The following is a 19,568-nucleotide window of genomic DNA, read 5'->3' as shown; positions in this document are numbered from 1 at the left end:
CTTATTTTCCTGTGGCTCTGATAGTTTCATGTGGGTTAGAAGGCCACTGACTCAATTAAAGACAGGTTTCTCAAGGTAGAATACCATAAGTGATTATTAGATCAAGTCAAGATAATTGGGTGTCTCTTACCACCTGGGCAGACTGACAATGATGAGTGGCATATACAAAAGGCAAGCAAGAGGTTTTATATACCCTAGCATAAATAAATCTAAGAAACACCCCAATAGAGCACTAGCCCTGAAGTTAGGAGGACCAAATTCAAATTTGGTCTCAGACACTTAACACACCCTATCTGTATGATCCTGAGCAAGTCACTTAACCCCAATTGTCTCGGCCCCCCCCCCAAAAAATAGAATTAGAAACACCCCAAGGGCTGGACCTCTGCTCTGATAGATCAGAGAGGGATGGCCACATTCTAGCCATGAACAAGGAAATATCTATTACCCAATTATAAGTCAGAAACCATAGAATTACCTTATGGGAGTTCTAGTGTTAAGGTGACTGTTAGCAGAATGAAGGGAGTGGGGAGAATACCTGATTTCCTTAGAGCACATGATTTACAGAAATATGAAAATTAGACCTGTCTACTGTAATTCAAGTCATCCTGGCTGAATTTTGGAGCACTGTCTCCATTTTATGCACTACCCAAAACAGATTATATGTGGGAAAACTTTCATGATTTCCTATTTCACTTAGTTTTGACTTAGAACTTCTTTGGGAACCTTATGACATGTAGTCATGGAGACAATAGGAAGAGCTGGACTTGAAAATCAATAAGCCCTGTGTTCAAATCCTGCCCCTGAGTATTTCCTATCTGTGTTTCAATGGACTGGTCTCTTTTCAATTTAATTTATTTAGCCGTAAAAAGGACATGGCATGATATAATCTTTCCAAAAAGGAATATGTAATAATCATATTGGGTTGTGTTGAAAATCAGGTTAAAAATATGTGTATGTATAAATTTCAGAACTCAATATGTGGTTTTGTAAAAGGAAATGATTAGGTTTTCTCCAGTTAATTTAAAATTGTTTATTAACTGTACACAAGGTACTGTGCATGTTAGCCTCTGGTAAAATGTGATTGAAAGAATTCTTGTTTTTGTTTTTTTTTTAACTTTTCTTTTTTTTTCTGTCTTTTTTTTTTTATTAATTTTATAATTATAACTTTTTTTTTGACAGTACATATGCATGAGTATTTTTTTTTTAACAACATTATCCCTTGTACTCCCTTCTGTTCTGAATTTTTTCCCCTCCTTCCCTCCACCCCCTCCTTTAGATGGCAGGCATTCACATACATATTAAATATTTTATAGTATATGCTTGGTACAAATATATATGTGCAGAACCGAATTTTGTTGTTGTTGTTGTTGCAAAGGAAGAATTGTATTCAGAAGGTAAAAATAATCTGGGAAGAAAAACAAAAACAAAAACAAAATGCTCACAATTTACACTCATTTCCCAGTATTCCTTATCTGGATGTAGCTGATTCTGTCCATCATTGATCAATTGGAATTGGATTAGCTCTTCTCTATATTGAAGATATCCACTTCCATCAGAATACATCCTCATACAGTATCATTGTTGAAGTGTATAATGATCTCCTAGTTCTGCTCGTTTCACTCAGCATCAGTTGATGTAAGTCTCTCTAAGCCTCTCTGTATTCCTCCTGTGAAAGGATTCTTGTTAAGGAGAAAGATAACCTTTAATCAAGGATCTAAAATACATGGTCTTGTTCATGTAAATCTGTCATATCTATTACATATGTTCTTATCCCTCTGTTCTTGAATATGACTTTCTATCATGCATTTTTTTTCTTCCTTTTGTTAATACATTCGAATCCACCTGGATAACAGAAAATTGGAGGCTTGCAAATTAGTCTCTGAATAAGCAGAAGTGGGATATGACATGCTCTAAAAATACTTGGAGGTATAACATGCTTAAGCAGAATGGGAATTCACAATCAAAGGTCTATCATCCCTGTAATGAGAAAGGTAGAAAAAAAGAGGCTAGGAAGAAAAAGAAAAGTGAAAAACATAGGAAGCAAAAAGGAGAAAAGGAAGAAAAGATAGGAGGAAAGAAAAAGAAAAGAGGAAAGACAAAGGAGGGAAGTAAGATAGGAAGAAAGAAAAGAAAGGACAGGAGAAAAGAGAAAAGAAAGGAAAATAATAGAATTTCACTATTTTTCTTTCTAGAAGAATTATTGATAACTTTTCATTAATGACATTAATGACAGATTCATACATACCTACAAATTTAATATCTTCCACTTTCTTCATACTTAGAATTTAGATTGAGATAAGGTGGAAGGACTCTGAAATATTTAGAAGAATGGTGATGTTTAAGTCCCTATTAAATACAGCCTTGACCATCTTAGATGACTCTTGATGATGTCTGAGCAATTGTCTCTTCCTTTTGTTAACTTTTGGATTTTCACCTGCCCCTTAGAAAGCGTATTCAATTATATTACCTGTAGTTCAAGGCAGAACCAGCAGAGTCTGTGAGTTAAACTCATTACACATACACTCTGCCTCGGGGATTGTCTAGTTAGAAGCCTTAAGAAAGAATATACAGCTCTTTCATCTTTCTGTAAGAACACTTAATTAATAATCTACTCACACAGATTTGCTGAGAAATAATCAAATTTTGAGAATAGGAGTGTGGTGGAGGAAAGTTATATTTTTGGATTATACAGTATAGCATTGAGGATAGAAAATGGACCTTGGACTTAGGAAACCTGGACTCTAGTTATAGAACTATGTGGCCTCGGATAATCTACTTAACTTATCATGTGTGCCTAAATAATATTTGTTCTATCTACTAGGAAAGGCTATGAGAATAAAAAAGGAAATTTTATAAGACAAAGAAGTTGTAAAATGTAATTATCCTTTGTGATTATTTCCGGTTTATCCTGGAATGCCCCCCTTCCCACACTTTATATATTGTCATTTTCATGTTGTGGATTGTCTCCAAACACCCCATACCATTATTATACATTCTATACTTTATAATAATACATATCTTGTTATGTATTTCCAGAACTAAAGAACAGTGCCTAGCACATGGGAATCATTGCTTAATAAATTTTTGTTCACTTGGAACAAAGTAATTTGAACTTCTGACTTTTAAAAATTTACTTCCCCTTTTGTAAAATTGAGTGTGGTGACAGTGTCTTGTATTTATTTTTTTCCATCAATACTTGCCACAATGTAGAGTGCTAGATTTTGATTAAATTTTGGATGTCATTCTTTGCCTCATTTGCTAGCTTATTCACTGAATATCTGTGGCCTCAGTCAAATTGAGATCTATTAAAGATTTTAGTTTAAAAAGGCCAACATGTTCCATTTTATCTAGGACCGTCTCCAGTTGTCTTGATTCATGACTGGTCACTGGATCCAGATGACTCTGGAGGGGAAAGTGAGGCAGGTGATCTTGCACAGTCTTCTCTCACTTAAATCCAATTCACTTGCTTGTCATGACATCACTTCCCTGATGTCATGGTCCTCTTGGAGAAGAAAGTACACACAATAACAATTATGTTCCTTGGAGCAATTAATTTAAAATACTTAACAGTTTCATGATAGACACTGAAGCAGATGTGTCAAATTTACAGATCAACTAGATTAAAATGTAATTGAGAAATGTTTAAACAAATAAAATACAAATACAATAAAACACAAATATTGTTTATTTGTGGTTTTCTAAGTCTATGTTTTCCACAGAGATTTTTTAAATTTACCTTTGATGTTACTGCTCTATAGGTATATAATCTATCACTGGAGATCTTCCACTGAAGACCGGATGACCCCTTTAAAAAACTTATCAGAATTCTAGAGTTAAGAAAGATCTCCTGGGCCAGCTAATTCAAACCGATCATGTTGCACATCAGAAAATTGAGACCTAGGGAGGTTATGACTTAGGCAAGATTGCTCAGTTGGAATTTGGAACCTAAGTTTTCTAGGCCCATTATTAGTACTCTTGCCATGCTTGCTTGCTTCTTTAGGGTAAGCCTGAAAGACCTCTCAGATCCATTTTAAACTCTTGAAATCTTCTACTTTCACAATAAGTTGATTGGATAGAACTTAGTGAATATATGCGAGAACATACACACACATCCACGTTTGTATGTAAGATTTTAGGAGTGTGTCTGGTTAGGATTTGAATTGCTCCTTTAAGAAGTGAAAGGTGAAATATGCAAATGGATGATTTGTGCCTCACTTGTGGTACAGCTTTCCAAAATTGTTGAAGTCATTTAGTTAAATGTTTTTTGAATGAACAACTAAAACAGAAGTTTGGTGAAATGCTTTAGGTGACATAATTCCTTTTTTGGTATTTTGAAATAGTCCTTTAACAACTGTTCTCATATAACTTATGATTATGATTTGAGGAAAGCCCTTTCTGAAGACAGGGGAACACGTTGGCACAGTGGGCTACATTTTAAAACTAGTATGTCTTGAATTTTCATGGAACATGTGTTCTAAATTTATTATACTGTGTTCATATATCAGGTAGCTTATTTTGACTAAGTTGGGCACTTGAGGTAAGGTTGAGAATTAAGGCATTATTTATATCTTGGCAACCTGTCAAGAATAACATTTTCCCCCCCTTTTTAAAAATGAAGTGTATTTTTTCCCTCACAGAGACAAGACTAATAATGCCATGAAGAATATTTCTCAGTGGGTTGTGGGCTTGTGCTGTTTGTTTCCATGAAGGAATCTAAGGAAGATAATTAAAGCTCTTTTAAAAATATTCTCTCCTTTCCCTCTCCTTCTCCCTCTCCCTTTTTCTCTTCCTCTCCCTCTTCCTATCCCTCTCAGATTGCAAACCTGGGTGACTTGAAGAATAGTGGAGTCATGGATAAAAACAAGAAAATCTGGAATAAGGATGGAAGAAGAGGGGAGATTATTTATTGAGATTTGCTGTGTAGATCATATCACATCCATGTCTATTCATGCTATCATTATTTCATCTAAAATGAAAAAGAGAAGAAAGTGTCTTCTTCCATATCTAGTCATTGCCCTGGAGCCAGAGCTTTCGATCCTAATTGTGTTCCAAGATTGGCTATCTCAGGAAGAACTGGATATGACCCATCTTTCCATCTTCCAATTGCTTTGATCTATTTATTGAAGTTCTGCTGTGGCTCCCATTTTTGAGGCCATTAAAAGCCATTTAGCCTTAATTCCTTTTTTCTTTTGTTGATTGAGGAGCTTGAATATTAAAAAAAAAAAAAAAAAAAAAGGCAGCGTGACTTGCCTCAGGATCATGGTAGCAAATAATAGAGCTGATGCTTCTTAGAGAATTCGTAGGAACCTACATATGCAAGAAAAATAATAGAGTAAAATTTCAATTCAATTCATAGATGGTCGTTCCATGATGGTGTAAATAGAAATTGGGCCTTGGATTCAAGCCTCACTCGTCCCATATTTTAGCTGTGTAGGCCTGGCCAAAGTAGGCTAGGAACTAGGAAGGAACTCAATAAGTTGATAAGACTGAATTGCAGAGCAAGTGCTTGATGAAATATCAGGTTTGGCAAAAAACCAAACTAACTAAATCTAAATGAACAACCATAAATATTTTAAATAAACAATTTTTTGTTTTTAAAAACAAGGCTCATATTAAGTGTTGTGATCAACACAACACAAATGGGCTAATGGTAATTTAAAATGAGATGGGATTGTTGATAATTCAACAGAGTTGTTTATTGAGAGAAATCATGTTGCTTATATACAGTACAACCATGAAAAACATTGTTCTATAACCAACCCTGGTTTCTGTTTGCTAATGATCTAACTCTCTAAAGCATATTGTTAGTATTTAGGGATTCAGATCTTATTTAATATTCATAATGGCCCAGTAATTATGCCAGTCCCTTATGTTTTCTCATGATTTCAAGCTTAAATGCATTCTTGATTAATCTCAGGAGGGAGGGGAACATCCCAATTACTGAAGTTTCTAGCTTCTTGGGAGTTCTCTATAAGTAAGTGTGTATATTTTAGAATTGTGTGAAAGATAATGACAGACAAACTAATTTAATGGTTAAGAAGGGTAGTTGTGGGAATTCCATATCCAGATTGAACAAGAGAGAGAGGAAACAGCCAGCTTTTCAATTTACTTTTTCCCAGGGAATGATTTGATAAGTAGTACCTATTATTGCATATATAAGCGCGTTGGAGCATTTACTAGTGTGAAAGATCCCAATTGTGATAAAAATCCAACCTTAGATATGGAAGAAACCTTACAAGATAATCTAATCCAATACTTTCATTTTACAAATCAACAAACTGAGATCTACGTAAAGATCTACATAATTTCACCAAACATTTTTAAACCTCATGCTAGGTTCTGGGGATGGAATGATAAAATGGAAATAGTTCTTCTTGCCTTCAAAGAACTTACGTATTGTCAAATTTATTTGACGATGAAAGGTATATTTTTTTGGGGGAGGGGATGTGCACATATGTATATAAGCAAATGCAAAATATTGGGCAGATAGGTGTCTAGCCTGTCTGATCTGGAGTCAGGAAAATTCTACTCCATGAATTCAAATCTGGCCTTAGACACTTAGAAGCTTTTAGACTCTGGACAAGTCATGGAACTGTTTGTAAAAGGCAAACCACCAGTATCTTTGCCAAGAAAATCTTTAATGGGGTTATGGAAGAGTTGGGCACAGCCAAAATGATGGAATAGGACCACCAAAAATGCAAGTAATTTTGAGAGAGAGGAGTGTGGTAACCACTTGAGACTTTAGCACAGGGCTTTGTGAAGTAGGTAACATTGTAAATTTCTTATATTTACTTAACAGCTCATTTGTAAAACCTGGTTTAATTATAAATTTATTTAGTTTCATTGTTTTCTTATCCTTCAGGCTTATGATGGGCCACAGAAGAAATAACTTGGTTTTATGGAAATAGAAGTAGTTTTAGTAGACCTATTCCTATTTTGTTTATTTCCTATTGTGTTTATTACCAAATATTAACCTGCATTAGGGAAAACTTTCAGGCAGTCAAGGATTGTCATTGATGAAGACAGCCAAAAAAGTGTCCCATAAAATTAGCTTTTCTTGGCTGCAGTTACAACTGATATGTTTTTAGGTAAAGAAGAAGAAATTGATGATCTTTATGAGGTTAGCAAGTATAGCTTATGAAACTCTAGGTCAGGTATCACCCTTCCTCTAGGAAGATATCTATGTCTGTTAGACAGCTGTGGACAAATGGAAATTTGTCAATGCAGGGAGAGTAAGTTTTTCTCAGTGTTTTCCCTTCTGTCTTTATTGATATATTTGTTTTTATACCAGTTACATTTTCTATAGTGTTTTTCTGCCTCATAAAGAACTAAAAAAAAAAATGAGGAAGAAAAAAATCCTAATTATTTGCAATAATTCATATCCTTGGTTCTTTACCTTTACAAAGAAGTCAGGGGTAGGTGTCTTCTCATATCTCCTCTTTGTTATAATTTTGCAGACTCCAGTTTTCCTGAGGCTGGGGTTAAGTGACTTGCCCAGGGTCACACAGCTAGGAAGTGTTAAGTGTCTGAGATCAGATTTGAACTCGGGTCCTCCTGAATTCAGGGCTGGTGCTCTATCTACTGCACCACCTAGCTGCCCCCAGACTCCAGTTTTCAATGTTTGACTTGGCCATTCTGTCTAGTTTATGTAGTTGTTAAGATTAAAGGATTTGCTCTGATGGTAAGGATTGAAGCCAAAATTTGAAGCCAAGTCTTTTCTGACTCCAAATAAACTTGTTTTCCCAGTTTGTGGGCATTCACTCAGCTCTTTGCTATGATATACACAAAAAAAGAAATGCTGTTGTTACTATTATTTTGGTACGTATAGGATCTTTAATTTTGTTTCTGATCTCCTTTGGGGATAATGACATAAAGACAAATGTGACTCTTCTAATCATTTCTTTGTATGATTTCAAGTTGATTTCCTGAGTGGTTGGAAAAATTCAGTATGCCCTTTCCCCCTAACTCTTCCAGTTATTGTCATCTTATTCCTTATTTCTTAGAGGGAAAAATTAGATGAATTAAGGTAAGTCAATAAGCATATATTAAGTATTTGCTATGTGTTTCGCATTATGCTTGCACTTGGAATATAATACAAGCAAAAAAAAGACAGTTTTTGCCCTCAAATAGCTAAATTTTAACAGGGGAAAAATAAGACAAAATAGAAACTGAATAGGAGGTAGAAGAAAATACCCGTACTGGGCCATGGTGGAGAAAGAAGTCTAGAGAGACTGGAGAAGAGTAAAAAATAAATAAATAAAAGGACTTATTTTTCCTGAATGAGCACAATGTGAATAAAAATTTATGGAGAGTAAGAATCATTTTATTCATTTTGTTTATATGCTTAGATCCTTGTCAAGTGCTTGGCTCATAAGAGAAAAAAAATCTATTGAACTAAGGAAATGTTGGATTGTATTTAGATTAGCATTATAAACATACATTTTGTATGTTGTTTCACAGAATCAGTCTAATCAATATAATACAATACAGTACAATAATAGACAAAAACATTTTCAATATTGTTGTAATATTTTTAAAACAGAAGGACATGATAGGGAAATGAAGGACTTAAAAATAATTTCCATAGAGAAAGTAACTTTAATTATAGAGTTCCTAAATATAGAGTGAGAATCTAGAAAGAGTTTAAAAGTTTATGTAATTATAATTCCAGATGACCTGTAATTAACCAACAGGTATTTTCAAAGACTTGAAAATGAATGGATGTTAGTTCAGCTGTAATTAATCCAAATTCGGTTGTTTTTCAGTGATATTTTTGTCAATATTATTCAAATATTGCATATATTGTTCTCCTTGTAATGCATTCTTCTCTCTGCTCTCCTTTCACACATGTTTTCTTATGTTTCTTTGAACCCTTTTGTTGATGTTTTCTTGCAGCACAACAATATTTTTTAATGTATACTTTTCATTGTTTGTTCAATCCATGTGGATGATACTTTTAATTTGTTTCCAGTTTCTTGCTACTACAGAAAATATTATTATAATTGTTGTTGTACATATGAGACCTTTCTCCTCTGTCTTTGACCTTGGCATATAGGCTTAATAATAGTTTCACTGGGCCAAAATGTTTGCACAGTTCTGTGATTTTTCTGTCATAATTCCAAAGTATTTTCCAGAAAAGTAGGACAAATTCATAGCTTTACTAATAGTTTGTTGTAGTTCAATCATGTTTGACTCCTTGTGACCCCATTTGGGGTTTTTTCAGCACAAATACTAGAATGGTTTTCCATTTTGCCTGCTCATTTTCTAGATGAGGGAACTGAAGCAAACTGGATTAAGTGACTTTCCCAGGATCACACAGCTAATAAATGTCTGAAGTTCAATTTGAGCTCAGTTGTTCTTGACTCTAGGTCCTATACACTGTGCCACTTGATTATTAGTGTTCCTCTTTTCCTATAGTTTTATGGGTGTCAATTCTTTAAAAACATCTAGGAAATTAACTTGAAATTCAAAATTATTATCTTCATGACATCTTGTTGTAGAGACAAGAGGAAAGACTCAAATATTCCTCCAAATGCTACAGAATTAGTATTTTCCCCAGGTAGTCTTTTAAAAAAATCAATCTTGAGGTGTCTGGAAAGATTTTTATGATGATCAAATTACCCAGCAATGTTTCCTGGGGGAAGGTGATAAGGAAGAGATGATTTAGGAACAAAGATTGTGATAATTTAACTTAAAAATGATCATTTGGGAAAAGAATGACATCAAGCTGCTGTTAAAAATGGTGTAGAAGTTGGAATAGATTTGTAGGGATTTTTAGAGCTTGATGGTTGTAAAGGTCTCTTTTGGCTCTGATAATCACATCTGACTTAAGCTTTAAGAATTATAGTTCTCTTTAGATATATCATTTCACTCGATTCTCACAACCAGTGAATCAGATAGTTTTAAGTCATTGTTACCCCCCTTTTTGTAAATAAGGAAACATAAGTGACTTTCCAGTAATTCAGTTCTTGCCTCTTGCAATTCTTTAAACCTCGCATAATTTCTAATGAAAATAATGCATGTTTAATTTTAAAGCCTTAATCGGAAATAGATTTTCTCTCTGTCTTCCTCAGTTTCCTATTCCTTTTCCTCCTTATACATTTCTTTTGTTTTTTACTTCCTAATGTCCTAAAAGTTTAATGTTCACATTCCTTGCATAGGATGAACATGTGAGTGTAGTTTTAGATCTAAAAAAGGACCTTAAAGGTCATTCAGTCCAACTCTTATTTTACAGTTAAAAAAAAACTAAGAATTAAACAACCAAGAATGAAATTCAGATCTCCTAATTCCAATTATCTTTCTACCATAATAAGCTACACCAGAATCTTGCATTATTCTGTAAAATCATCTGTCTGTAGATTTGCAAGAGTGTAATGTGTATTTTACTTTGATCGAGTGGTTTTGTGAAAAATGGTTGTTTTTGGCCAACTTGATACATAAGTGTGTTTGTATTAACTCCCGTTTCAAAGTACATATAACTCGTGCACCACATATATATTTCTTTTCTTTCTTTGAAAGAGAAGGGGGAAAAAGTTTTATTTCCGTGTGTGTGTGTGTGTGTGTGTGTGTGTACGTATCTATAACCTGCACGGTATGTAACATAATACTCCAGATGTCTTTAATATACATGCCTTAAAAAATGAAGAAATTTTCATGACAACTCACTCAGTATTGAGTGATGTTAACTGAATGATAGTGTTACAGAAACACTGTATTTGTAGTTTAAAGTCTCAGGAGAGACTTCAGCTTGAATCCTGGTATCAGTATCATATGATCATGGGCAAGGTATTTCATTGATTTTTTTTTTTTGAATGTTAGTTTCTTAATCTGTTAAATGGAGGTAATAAAGCTTACACTACCTCCCTCAGAAAGGCATTATAGAGAAAATGCTTTTTAAATCTGAAATTGCTACATAAATGTGAGCTGTGTTTTTAATTCATTACATATATTTAATAAAATTAGGCTGTAGTGATACAGTGCTTAGGGTCAACAACAAATATTTCATAATCCATTTTTGAAAACTAGAACTGTTTTTTAAAATAAATAAATATATTATACACATACATATATAATATACACACATTTACTTATTTCTTTTAACCTTTAGTATGTCTACAAAAAAATAAAAGTAGTTTGAGCAGGGATCAATCTTAATGTCAGTGATTTAGAATTTGATGGATGGATGATTAAGAAAAAAAAGCTAGGGAATTGATGTTTAAACAGAATATGTCAGTACATTAAATTGTCTTGTTGATTAAATGTAATTTTTCTTAAGGAACATTTTATTGGTATAATGAACCATATTATTATTGGAAAGTTATTCTATTTCATCATGTTTTTGTTAATGTGAAAAAATCATAGATGATATAATTATTGTAAACTTTTTATCTATTCTCTTTTTTATTAATGGTGGTTTGGAAGATGCATTAATTTTCATTGTTTTTTCTCTTTTTTGTTCTTTAGGGCCGACATGTCAAGACTGGTCAGCTGGCAGCCATTAAAGTCATGGATGTTACTGAAGTAAGTAAAGGTGGGGCACGGAACCCCAATAGTTGAAAAAATAAATAACTACATTGAAGGAAAGAAGTAGAGGTAGATGTGTGTGTGTGTGTGTTTGAAAGACAGAGACATACATACATACACAGATGTTTACATAAAAAGAAAAAAAAGATTGTTCTAGGCTACTTTTTCACATAAAAGAAATCATTTTCTCAAAAAATCACTTTCTTAGATTACCTTCATGTGACATTACATCTACAGAAAGTTTTAGGGGCCAACTTTCTTAAATTTTTGCAGATGACTTGTAATGTTCTTCTCTAAAATGTAAAGTTCTCTGAGAGCAGATTTCTTGGGGGTCTTCCAGGAGTAGCCTTAGTTTCAGTTCAGTTCAATAATGACTCCAAATGCAGCCAGAGAGTAAAATACAAATCCTTTACTGTCTCTTTCCAAATCTTATCTCCTTCACTTGGGGCTTGGTTAGTTTTCTGGAGGCCTTCCGGATCTTGGTTTCAGTGTTCTGCCACCACTTGTCTGTCTTCCTTCTTTCTGCCCGAATTTCCTCGACTTGTGAATCTCCTCAATTGAATCCTGGCTCTGAATCTCCTGAAGTCCCCAGCCAGCACAAAGGTGGAAGTTGGAATGAATCTGATTCCACCTCCAAGAGAATGGGCTTGTGGGCTTCTTCTTATATATGCTCTCTTAAAGGTGTGAATTAATGTGTGGACTCTCTTAAAATTGTGAACTCTAAGGTGTGAACTCCTTTAAAGGTATGAACTAAGAATATAAGCACCTTGTTTCAAGTTCTGGCCCATAACAATAACTTCCAAAGAACTGAGCTGGACCAGTAGCATCTTAATAAATAAATACATTTAATTAAAAAAACAAATGTTGCTGTCATCCTTTTGGCAACACATAATTACATTTTTAAAATAGGAAAATAAAAGAATTTCTATGAGAAAAGATTAAAGTCATATGTATAGGGAATTATAGGGATGAGAAAGGTATTCCCTAGGGTGTTATGCCATTTCTTTTATTTTTAACATGAGGGAATGGGTTCAGTGAGGTTCCCAGTAGCTTGAAAGAAGAAACATTGGCTAAAATGATGAGCAGATTGTTGGCAAAATTTAGCAACGTAAAGTAGTAGTTGAAATGGTCCCATGGGAGAGTTAACTGCAGAGCTTTATATGGTAAAAAGGGGAAATTAACAGACTTATAATAACAAATATTTTTAAAAAAGATATGTTTAATATGTATATGTCTATATTTAAACCTGCTTATTTTAAAAATAGCCTATTTAAATTTTATTAGCATATTTACAATATTTCTTATATATTTATTTTATATACCTACATAACTGAGGTCAAATAAAAATTTCTATGATGAAAAAGGGGTCATGAGTAGAAAAAAGTTTAAGAAGCACAGATCTTTGGTATAGTGAAATAAGTGCTGCCATCTAATTATAATCCTTTTTTTTTTTATTTAAACAAATTATATCACCTGTTTGTGTGCATATCTTTTGTAATAATAATTATATCCTTCAGTATTAAAAAGGAGAGGATACCATAGTTTCTAGCTACAGATAAACTAGTAGAACTGAAGTAATTATTTTTTTTTTAATTTTTTTTTTTGGGAGAATGGTTTTATCTATAAAGAAAGGAGAACCATTTCTAAAAGGAGAAAAACATTCCCTATGTATTACAATGATTTTTGCTTTAAATTCACCAGAGTGGGTTAGTCTCCATGGAATAATACTTTAAAATTTAATTTAAATTTTTTTTACAATTTTGTAAATTAATTTTAAAAATTCACTTTTCTTTCCTTAACATCATGAAGATGAAGAAGAGAATACATTCCCAAACTCTTGTATCAAAATAGACAATACAAATTCCGGCAGTGACCAAAATGTGTGCCTATGTCTATGTCTGTATCTGTGTGTATGTGTGTGTCGGTGTCTATGTCTGTTTATATATATCCTGAGTCCATCTCTCTTAGAAGATGAGTAACATATTTCTTCATGGGTCTTTTGAAATTATGATTAGTCATTGTGTTGATTGTGATGATAGTACTTGATCCTTTCAAAGCCATTGTCTTTGCAGTGTTGTTACTGTATTTGTTGTTGTCTTGGTTTTGTTCAACTTGTATTTATGCAAGTCTTTCTGGATTTCTCTGAAAAAATGCCTTCATTTCTTATAATTCAATAATATTCCATTATATTATATTCATAATTTGTTCAGCCCATCCCTTATTCAGAGACATTCTTTTCAAATTCACTGCTACCACAGGAAAGGGGGTAATATAAATATTTTTGTAGATAAGGAATCTTTTATTTCTTTGTTTGATATCTTTGAGGTATAGACCTAGTAGTGCCTGAAAAATATTGCACTGCTTGGTAACTTTTTGGCTGTAGTTCCATTCTGCCTTCCACAATGGCAGAAATAATTCACAGCTTTAACTACAAAAAAGTTCTTTTCCCACATTTGTAATTTACCTTTTAAACTTTGCATGATAGTTATGAGGTACAAGCTCAGTGTCATTATTTGATACAATTATTTTGGAGCAGGTAAAGCTCATGAATTACTTTGCAGTTGGATAGAACTTTTATGAACTATTTCATGCTTTAATTCCTATCATGGTACACAATTCAATATTTAAGCTGAAGGTTACCCATAAATAATTTATTTTAAGATTAAATAAGAAAAGAGTTTTTGAAAACTTGATAAACAGTGCCAAGTTAATTTCAATTGAGAGTAAGTTAGTTGAATAATACAAAATGTAGTAAATATTATCATCTTCTCTTATAGATGAAAAAAATAGCAAATAAAGATATCACAATCAGTTCTTTAGCATTATGGTCAAAAGTGAGAAGTATTATTGTGCAAGGGAATAAAAGTTGTTAGAGTTCAGCCCTGCTTCTTGCTCTGTTAACTTGTATATAGATTATGGGCAAGTCATGTAACTTCTAGGTAATCTTCCCCAACTCTAATGCTTAGCTGCAGAAATCTACTGATCTCTTGCTGTAGAAAATGTTAGTGCACCAGGAGTTAATTGATGAATTCAGGTCTCCCTAATATTCCTACCCCACTTATGATTCCATGCTAGACAGGTTGTTGTAGGCTAGAAAAATAAATTTGTTAACTTTATACTTTAGTGTGGGTACAAAATAAACCTACATAAATCATCAGCATTTCTACTATTATTGACAAAGTTCAACAAAAAGAGGCATTTAAAATTACTGTATAAAAAATAAAATACTTGGGGGGGGGTTGGGGTCTACCTGCCAAAACAAACCTATGAAGAACTGGATGAACATAATTACAGAACGCTTCTCATACAGATTAAGTCAGATCTAAACAATTGGGAAAATATCACTTATTACCTGTTATCCATTTACAAAACAATTTTTAGCATTCAAATTTTTAAAGCTTTTTATTTTTAAAATACATGCATAGTTTTCACATTCACCCTTGCAAAACTCTGTTCCAAAAATTATTTTCTCCCTACCCTATCTCTTAGACAACAAGTAATCCAATATGTTAAACATGTGCAGTTCTTCCTATACATATTTCCACCATTATCATGCTGCACAGGAAAAATTAGATCAAAAAGGGAAAAAGAGAAAAACAAAAAGCAAGGAAAAAAAAAAAAAAAGAAAAGAAAATGCTATATATCCTGATCCATACTTTGTCCCCACAGTGCACTCTCTAATTGCAGATAGTTCTCTTCATTACCATTCTATTGAAACTGGCCTGAATCACTTCACTATTGAAAAGAGCTAAGTTGATCATAGTTGATCTCACAATCTTTCTGTTACTGTATACAGTGTTCTGGTTCTATTCATTTCACTCAGCATCGTTCATGTAAGCCTCTCCAGGACTTTCTGAAATCATCCTGCTGATCATTTCTTATAGAATTATAATATGCTTTGAGCTGCATTCGGCCTCCATAGTTCTTTATCTGCATGTGGATAGTTTTTTTTTTTTTTTTTTTTTTTTCTTTATGAGTTTTTTGTACTTGTCTTGGATCATTGTGTTGCTGAGAAGAACTGAGTCATTTCTTGTTGATCATCACAATTGCCCTCAATTTTCACTATTTTGCCGAAAAGGACTGCTATAAATATTTTTGCATATGTAAGTTCTTTTCCCCTTTTTTTTTGGTGATCTTTTAGAATACAAACCTAGCAGTATTGTTACTGTCAGTATTGCTGTATTGCTGTATCAAGCAATATTCAGAGTTTGGTTATCCTTTGGGTCTAGTTCCAAATTATTGTTTAGAATGATTGGATTCATTCCAACAACAGTATATTAGTGTCTCAATTTTCTCCTATCCTCTCCAATACTCCCCCCCCCTTTTTTTTTTCTTTTTTCTTCTTCTTTTTTTTTTTTTTTTTTTTGGGGGGGGGTTATATTAGCCATTCTGGTAGGTATTGTTTAATTTGTATTTCTCTAGTCAGAAGATGAGATTTTTTTTTTTATATGCCTATAAATAGCTTTGATTTATTCATCTGAAAATTCTCTCTTCATATCACTTGATTATTTATTAATTGGAGAATGGTTCCTATTCTTATATAATTGACTCTCTATATATTGGAGAAATGGAAGTCTTTACCAGAGATACTTGCTGTAAAGATTGGTACCCCCCTTTCTGCTTTCATTTTAAAATTGGTTGCTTTAGTTTTGTTTGTATTAAAGCCTTTTATTTTTATATAATATAAATCATTTTATATTTCATAATGCTTGCAACTCAACTTATTTAAGAATTTGGATCCTATACCATTTGGTGCATATATGTTTAGAATTGATATTGTTTCATTGTCTATCGTACCTTTTAGCAAGATATAATTTCTTTTTCTTTTAATTAGGTCTATTTTTGCTTTTACTTTGAGATCAGGATTGCTGCCCCACTTTTTTTTTTTTTTTCCTTTCCCAGCTGAAGCATAATCGATTCTGATTTAGCTCCTTACTTTTATTTTGCTTGTGTCTCTCTTTTTCAAGTGTGTTTCTTGTAAAAACATCTATAGGATTCTGGGTTTTGATCAGGAGTTCATCTTCTTTCCATTCAGTTATGGATTACTGTGTATTTCACTCCATCCTATTTTTCCTCTTGTTTATCCTCTCTCAACTTTCCTGTACCACCTTATTTCATAATACTTCATACACAAGCCACATGATTACTGACCTTGACCTTTGTAATGTCTGAAATGCCATGTTCCTTCAAAGGAACTTTCCTTTGCTTTCCTTCAAAGTTAAATTCCAGCTACATTTTCTCCATGAATTTTTTCCTGTTATTAGTCTGCAGTCTTCCTCCTCTACAATTACATACTACCTTGCACTTCCTCTCCACCTTCATCATACAGTACCTTATATACTTATCTATATTTTTACAGAATACATACACAATATAAAACCACACTTGGACCATTTCCATCGTGTGTGTGTGTGTTTTTATTATACTGATTCTTTTTTTAAGGAAATGAGAAATTTGTTTAGTGAATAGAGAAAAGTAAGAGTCAAGTAGAATAATGGAGCAGGAAACAAGCATTTATTAAGTGCCTACTATGTGCCAAACACTGTACTAAGTACTTTGCAAATATTAACTTATGTGAGTCTCACAAGAACAAAGATTAAATAACTTATCTAGGATCATACTGCTGCAAAGTGGCTGAAATTGGATTGGAATTCAGATTTTCTTGACTGAAGGCCCATTGTTCTATGTAGGATCAAATAAATACTATTTGATGTTTGTTTATTTTTTGCTGAAGCATTTGGGGTTAAGTGACTTGCCCAAGTTCACACAGCTAGGAAGTATTAAGTGTGTGAGGCCTCATTTGAACTCAGGTCATCTATAGGGCCAGTGCTCTATCTATGTAAATACTATTTGTAAAGCACTTGGTACAGTGCCTGGCACATAGTAGACCTTATTCAATACTTATTCCCTTCCTTTTTCTTCCCTTCCCTTTATCCTTTTTGCCACTTAATAGCCTCAATGGAGTACCAATCCTAAAGTCAGGAATATCTGAGTTCAGATGTGTCCTCAGACACTTTATAGTTGTGATAATGGGTAAGTGAAGTAATAATTTCCCTCAGTCTTGGTTTCTTCATATTTAAAAAGGGATAATAATTAATCTAGGTTTTGAGGATCAAATAATAATTGTAAAGCACTTTTCATATCCGTAAAAAAAAAATGTTTAGCTAGCATAATACAAATATTGGCTATTATTATTGTTATTATTGTATTATCTGAACTCTTCCATTTTTTGGTGCTAAAGATTGATTGCAGGTGAACTATTTTATTTTAAAACCATCCTTTATAGGATCCTCCTTTTTGTTTTGTGATGAGGTAATACAGTAGAGCAGATAGAAAAGGAATTGTTTTAAAATAGACAGCATGAGCTGTCTTGGTTTCTGTGGTTCAGTATTGAAATAAATACTTCTAAGTACAGTCCATTTTTTCTGAATTTAATTTCAGTGACTGTTTTCCAGTTTTAAATCTATCAGTGAGAACTAAGTGTAATTTATAGCATAAATTACTTAACCTGTGTACTTTGGTTTAGTTGAATTAATTGTCTGTTTTATTAGCTTGTCACGGTCTTGTCAATGAAAATGGTGTCTATACATAGTTCCTTAAATTTTAGTTATCAGGAATTTAAATGGAAAAAGTTCCAAAACTAAGAGAAAGAAGAGGTAAAGAGAATATCTAATGACAAGATCTTTTATCCCTTTACTACATTTATAATCAACTGCTAACTGAGTGGGTTACCAGAATGGAATGATTATGAAATAAAAATAGGAAGCTGGCACATTGAATGTTAAGTTTTTCATCTCAACAGCCTTCAGCTTATCATCACAGGAATATTACAAATAGGCATTAAACCATATGTTGTATGTTTTTATTTTTCTTATGTTTCCTTTATGATACTCCTATTCTCCTTATAATACAACAAACTATTTAATAACATGGATCATTATTATAAAAATTAGATGGATTGTGAACATAAAAAATTAACTTATAATGTCCCTGTCATGTCATCCTTTCCCTTAACTCTCATTCCCCAGCACCCAACAAGTTATTCAGTAGTAATGAATGTAGTAAGATAGCTCCCCACAAAGTATCATAAGGTGATTCTTCTGTTCTTTATTTCTATAAAATTTGGGGGAATTACAGTTTTATGTTTTATATAACTATTTAGCTTGTAAAAATTTCAGATATAGAGATAATGTTTTCTATTCAGTCTTTGATTATTATATAGAATGATAAAATTATACTATACATATAATAATCATGTTTATTCTTTAAAACTAAAATTGTAATTTTGTTTTTAAAATGTTTTATTTCATTAAATTTTTGCCAATTATAATTAAAAGCATAAAACATTTTTAAAAATGTTTTTGAGTTTCATATCTTTTCTTCCCCTCACTCTTTTATCCCTTGAGAAAACAAGCACTATGTGAAGTCATGAAAAGCATATTTCCAAATGAGACATTTTGCAAAAGGACACACACACACAAATGGGAAAAGTATCCATCATCTAAAAAAATAGCAACACATGCTAGTGACCAGAGATTTTTTCCTTTCTTTCATTTTATATATAATCTGACCAATAAACCTCATTATTAATATCTTATTTGATGATAATACTCCTGGTGTTTCTTTAGTGAAGATTTTTCATTCAGTAGATAAATTATAAGCCCATTTTTCCTTTTTGGTGTCTCCTTGTTTGTCTAGAAATTTTCGAGACACAGAAAATTACCCATTAGGTATCTGCTTTTCTACACAGAATAGCTGTACCTGAATACTAGTTTTCTCTTATTGCCCTCACTCAACTGTGTTCTGCAGGACCAACTAACCTGACAGATTAGGAAGCAGCTTGTTAAGAGTATTTATATTGGATTACATAAAGATCTTGTTAAAGATGTTTGGTTTGGATTTTAAATTAGACTTGCTGCCCCATTTGAGAGTCCATCATCCAACATAAGTCATGAAGGAAATCTTCCAACCTCTTATTGTTCATTCATCAATTGAGGCTCAGGAAATAGTAAAATAACTGAGCTACTCTATTCTTTTTTGATATG

The 19,568-nt window shown here is 32.8% G+C and overlaps 1 protein-coding gene across 9 annotated transcripts in view; it reads left to right on the top strand.

Annotated features, from left to right (window-relative positions):
• The window catches only part of MAP4K4 (mitogen-activated protein kinase kinase kinase kinase 4), a 239,599-nt gene that overhangs the window by 105,512 nt on the left and 114,519 nt on the right, over positions 1-19,568 (top strand). For all 9 annotated transcript variants that reach the window (XM_074299761.1, XM_074299757.1, XM_074299760.1 and 6 more), the window contains exon 3: positions 11,464-11,520. In XM_074299761.1, coding sequence (XP_074155862.1) covers positions 11,464-11,520 — 57 coding nt within the window. The remainder of the gene's footprint in view (positions 1-11,463; positions 11,521-19,568) is intronic.

Source organism: Sminthopsis crassicaudata, chromosome 3, assembly GCF_048593235.1.
Source record: "Sminthopsis crassicaudata isolate SCR6 chromosome 3, ASM4859323v1, whole genome shotgun sequence".
NCBI lineage: Eukaryota > Metazoa > Chordata > Mammalia > Dasyuromorphia > Dasyuridae > Sminthopsis > Sminthopsis crassicaudata.
The sequence above is the reverse complement of the archived record's forward strand: the minus strand, read 5'-3'. Positions and strand labels throughout refer to the sequence as shown.